Source organism: Oculina patagonica, chromosome 1 (assembly GCF_052425735.1).
Source record: "Oculina patagonica isolate OP01 chromosome 1, crgOcupat, whole genome shotgun sequence".
Lineage (NCBI taxonomy): Eukaryota > Metazoa > Cnidaria > Anthozoa > Scleractinia > Oculinidae > Oculina > Oculina patagonica.
Genome location: NC_135758.1, coordinates 6,017,263 through 6,022,646, shown reverse-complemented (window position 1 = coordinate 6,022,646; position 5,384 = coordinate 6,017,263). Strand labels below are relative to the sequence as shown.

Below are 5,384 nucleotides of genomic sequence, written 5' to 3'. Positions count from 1 at the left end.
CAAAACAAATTACCAAACTTTCCACGCTTCAGTTCATCTCACTTAGTTTGATTGTCATTTAGCTGCTAATCGAGAGCAGGCCGAAAGGTCAAGAGATTAACGACTTGCACGCATTGGGGGCCCCCTTCTTCTTCCCCCCCCCCCCCTTTTTTTTTTTCGCGTGGGGGGCGAAAAAACAAATAATAAAAAAAAAAAAACGCGTGGCCCTGGGGAAGAGGATGGGCGTGCCATTGTTTAACAGGAAACGAGTGAAGGAGGGAAGTGAAATTCCCTTCGCTCACTACAACTGTTACCCCTCAAGACTTCCATGAAATTCCTGATTTTCATCCCCTAAATAATTCCATTGTTTTTTCCCCCTACTTTATTCGGTCCCTCGCCATTCAAAATTCTACGGTTCCCAGCCTCTTCGGGGAGCCCTGCCGCCCTGGAGGGGGGGGGGGAGGTGATGCGCATGAGCCCAATCTGAGAATTAAATTATTTAATTGGCCCTTTTTATTGCTATGCGACCAGGAGTAAATAAATAATTTCGCCATGCCATGATTCACAATGAAAATCACCAATGATCGGCTCAATGATCAAATAAAATTATTTTGCGGATGCCTGTAACCTATCCCTACGTAGCCCCCCTTGGGTGGGTGCTTGGCTTCCGTGGAGGGGATAGTGAGTGGAATATTGTAAAGGAAACTGGGTACAAGAATACGTGAAAAAGTTGATTTTGTGTCGGAGCGACGAAATGAGGCGTCGAAGTTTGTTTGAAATTTTTTTGCTTTCGTTTTAATGATTTATCACTGATTCGCACTCCTTGGATTCCTAAACACAATGGACGACACTCTGAGTCAATTCATTGAAAAAACTGGAACGGATCCCAGCTTAGCAAGAGACTTACTCGAAAGTACAAAATGGAACGTAGACGAAGCGCTGAAAGCTTTTGAAACGCTGTCTTTAGGATCTGCTACGAGACAAAACAAAGAAACAAGCGGCGATTATAACCGCGTTACTAGCGGAAAAGCTAAAAGAGGACTTTCAATGGTGAATGCAGACATTGTAGTAGAAGCGAGGCATAAAGTTATTGAGGACAAGGTGCCAGGAACAGACGAAAGATATGAGAGATTTGAGGAAATGTCGGACTTCACTTTCGTTTTGCCGGATTTATCCAACTTCTCTGAAGAATTAAGTGACTTCCTACGGAGGGATTTGATTGAAACCTCAGCTTTAGTGGCTCTGGAACAAGCAGGTAATTAAGTGATAACTAAGTTTTTGTTTTGTTCTACGATACAGGATATCAGATGTAAATGATATTTTTGCACAAAATGTACGTCTGTCGAGAAGCTCCGTCAATATACTTAACTTGATTTCTGTTTTCATTCCGATAAAGCCTTTACTAATTTTCATGTTAAACTCGTTTCAGATTGTTTTATCCATTGAATTTTTTTAAAAAAAGATTTTAACTTTATTTGGGAACAAAGCGTCTAATAAAAATTATTTGTTGAGCTGGGAGGTTTTTTATTTGCATATTTTTTCATGGCCATTCATGAATAAGCATAATAATTACTTAACATGTAATGCCGAGGTAGCTTCTCCTTACAATATCAATAGATTGTTGAATACACAAGTTATGAGAAAATGTAATCAACTGAAGGAAGTTGGTAAAATCCATATTGATAATGCACACAGTTTCTTTCATATCATTTCTCATACAAAAGTAGAATCACAATAGACCATCCATGGTTGTAGACGCCATCTTTGACAGGTAGGCAATGTGGTTAGTTATTACAGTGTTTGTATGGGAATCCGATGGCAAATAATTTTTTTCAAAAATTGAATTCTGGACAACTTTATGTCTCCCTCATAGCCGTTTTTAGTTTGTGGGGAGGAGCGTTGCGTGACGACACTAAAAACGGCTGCGAGGGAGACTAGGACAACTTACGAATCTCAAAGTTAAGATTCTAGCCAAAAGTTTTTATTCACCAAGTTTGAAGGATGTACTGTAGCTAGGCTAGAAAGCGTTCAGTTACATTCTTTATTTTCCATACATTTGTCTATCATTTTTTCCCGCAAACCGCATCAATTTGCAGCAACAATATAGACAAATGTATAGAAAATTTGAAACGTAACTGGAGGCTTTCCAGCACAGCCACATCCATCAAAATTGGAGAATACGATCCTTTCTTTAGTTTCTCAACTTAATCATTCATGAGTTGTTCAAAATTTATTTTTTGAAAGAAATGTTTGCCATCAGATTCCCATACAAACACTGTAAATTCTGGCAGCATTACCTACCTGTTAACATGGCCTCAAAAACTGTGACTAGGTCTATAGAAAGACAGTACACAGTACATTTGACATTAGAGTTTGTATAATATAAGGCGACTAAAACCCTTAGCCATACTTTGTCCTGTTGTGAAGCACTCACTAGAAAGTGACAATCTGAGCTCTTAAGAAGTGGAGAAAATCTGTTTTTTATGCTGTCATCACTTCCTTGTGTGCTTTGTGAAAGACAAAAGTATGGTTTTACTTTGTCAAATAGTTTTTCTTCATGAGGCCAATGCAAGTGCTGTGTTTATTTAAACAAATTCTCTTCTATTTGTCTCTAGGATGGTTAAACTGGTGGGCCGATGTGGGTGTTTGCCGACGTCTCCTTCCTCTTGCAACTGTGGGCGATGGTAACTGTTTATTACATGCTGCATCTCTTGGAATGTGGGGATTCCACGATCGCTTGTTAACCCTGCGCAAGGCACTTTACTGTACACTCACAAGCCACCTGGCCAAGGGAGCTATCAAAAGGCGCTGGAGGTTGCAACAGTGGGAAAGGAACATTAAAGCTGGTGGACTCCTGTACTCAGAGGAAGAATGGGAGAAAGAGTGGCAGGAGGTGCTACGTATAGCTTCTACACAGCGTAGATTAGATTATGAACAAAAGGTCGCAGAAAACAGGAAAGGAGGAGAGACTGTTGCAACTCTGGCCACTATAGCTGAGAAGGACAGTGATGATGCAACTGAAGTCACTGCAAAAGAGGACCCTGCAGTTGACCAATCAGAGACAGGAGAAGGAGTTGAAGTGAAAGATGATTATGAACCTCAAAGTGACGCTTCTGCGCAAGACGAACCAAAAGAAAAAGAAACCGAGGAGACTGAGGCAGAGGGAGGGGCTTTTGAAAGCCTCGAAGACATTCACGTTTTCGTTCTAGCACATGTTCTGAGACGTCCAATTATAATCATTGCTGACCAATTTTTGTATGGATTTGGAGGTGAACCAATCGCACCCATTCCATTTGGAGGAGTGTATCTTCCACTAGAATGTGATCCAAGTACATGCCTTAAAAGTCCCTTGGTGCTTGCTTTTGATTCAGCACACTTTTCCCCTCTGGTTCCTTCTGACGAAAAGAAAGACACCAAGAATAGTTCTTTGAAAGCGTCTGTTCCTCTCGTTGGACCAAACTATGAGTTGTTACCAATCCAGTTCTCTGTAGATCCTGGGGAAGATTTTTTGTGGAGTAGCCTTGATGGTGATTCCAGCATTGCAGACGATTTGGCTTTAAGCATGGATAAAAAGCTGGTGCTTTTGAAGAAATATTTAAATGTGGATTTGATAAAAATACCAAATGCGAGCAAGAAAGATTCTTCTGAAGATAGCAAGTCAGCTGTCAAGGGAGAGAAATCGTCTGAGGCAGGTAGCAGTGATAGCGGAACTACTAAGCCCGAGAAGAAACTGCCATCAAAATCTGTTGAAAAGAAAGAGAAGTCTTGGATTGCAACACAGATTATGAAAGTGGGTACAATGGCCGGTGTGGTGGGAGGTGTTGTCCATAGTGATATTTATGTTGCAAAACTGCAAACTGACAAGAAACCTGTGTACTATGACAAGATGATGGAAAACTATATTCAGTCAGCCAAGCTCCGTTTTGAAGAGGAAAAGAAGTCTCAAGCAAAAACTACCAACAGTGCAGGAAACACTGGAGAGAAACCTCAGCCCTGTATCAACCCTGGCTGTCACTTGTACGGGACTTCAGCTACAAATTACCTTTGTTCTGGTTGTTACAAAACTCAGAAATCTTACAGTGAAACAGGTCGCTATCTTGATGGCTCGGCATCGACTAGTGGCAGGTCATCTGCGTCAAATTACGATAACAGTGGATTACCGAGTTACTTGCCTCCTCCCTCGTACTCAGCTTATGTTCCTTATGGGTATTTTGGTCAGGATCGCAGAACACAAAGTTACAACGCAACAACTGTCAATCAAAGGACTGCAAACTCGAGTAGAGATGCTCAAAGCGGGCTACCTTCATATGACGACGTAATGGAACTAAGTAAAAGTACAGCTTCTGGTCTGCCTTCCAGTTCCGCCGTCAAGCTTGCTTCAACTGGTGAAAGTTCAGTACAGGGTCACAGCACAACAGGTCAATCTGTGGTAAAGTGTGTTAGCAAAGACTGCCAGTTTTTTGGCAGTCCAGGAAACAAGGGATATTGTTCTGCATGCTACAAAACATATCAAAAGTCATTGAAGTATGTGATAGAAGAAAATGAAGCATCAAAATCTAAAGTCGTCTGAGAATGGCGTGCCACCTCCAGCCTCAAGCTCAAGTTTTGCTTGTTTGTGGGCCATTTTAGAACTTTCGACTACTTGCCTGTTCCTTGGCAACAGTTCCCCCATTTTTTCCAGAGGCAAAACACATATAGTAACATGAAGGAAAAGAAAAAGGTCCTGTAATGTAAGCTGTATTTGAGAGTTTCTATGAACACAGAGATGTAGCTAAGAAAAAACTAAGTAGGCTCAGTAACAAGTATCCCTGCTGGCTTTTTCTGGCCTGTGTACCTTCAATATTAGGTACCCAAGTCTTTGTTTTCTAGTGAAATTGCCAGCCAGTGCATAGGCTCTCTAGCTGGTGAAATAAGGCTGGCTAACTGGCCTCTTACGCTACATCCCTCGTGAACACAGCACAGTATGCAGTAGGGTGGGTAGATGTATGCAGTCACAAAGTATTACAACATTGAAGACATGTTTTTCTTTTCTGTCATTGTTAAGATAAGGAGTTCTTTTACAGGGCTCATGCCCATTGCATGGTGTTTGTTGGGTGTAAAGACACTTTTCATTAGTCAGAACTGGCTGGTCAAACCGATATGTTCGAAAACAGAATTCTGATGCAGTCAGATTTGTCGTCAAATAGTTAATGCATAAAAATACACTGTTGTAGTGGATTTGTGGAAAAATCTCATGGAAAAGGCCTTTTTACATTCAAAACCAATGGACTGGTTGGCCGTTCTGACTGATGGAAAGTGCCCTTAGATTTCAAGAAAAGTAATAACAGCACTTAAGTTTTGGGAAAATAAGACGCCCCCTCCCCCTCCATAAGGAGGTGTCTAGATAATGCAAGGGCCCAGGCTCT

General features: G+C 41.3%; 1 protein-coding gene across 1 annotated transcript; it reads left to right on the top strand.

The window, feature by feature from the left end:
• The first annotated feature begins 706 nt into the window (after positions 1–706).
• Positions 707–4,849, top strand: LOC144653127 (OTU domain-containing protein 7B-like). Its single transcript, XM_078513051.1, has 2 exons — positions 707–1,234; positions 2,595–4,849. The coding sequence occupies exons 1-2, from the start codon at positions 820–822 to the stop codon at positions 4,547–4,549; spliced, it is 2,370 nt and encodes a 789-aa protein (XP_078369177.1). The 5' UTR covers positions 707–819; the 3' UTR covers positions 4,550–4,849.
• The last annotated feature ends 535 nt before the right edge of the window (positions 4,850–5,384 follow it).

What these genes read in the sequence shown, in the direction of transcription:
- LOC144653127 (XM_078513051.1), top strand. Translation starts at nt 820, where the DNA reads ATGGACGACACTCTGAGTCAATTCATTGAAAAAACTGGAACGGATCCC. An exon ending in AGTGGCTCTGGAACAAGCAG is followed by an intron (nt 1,235 to 2,594) that starts GTAATTAAGTGA and finishes ATTTGTCTCTAG; the next exon opens with GATGGTTAAACTGGTGGGCC.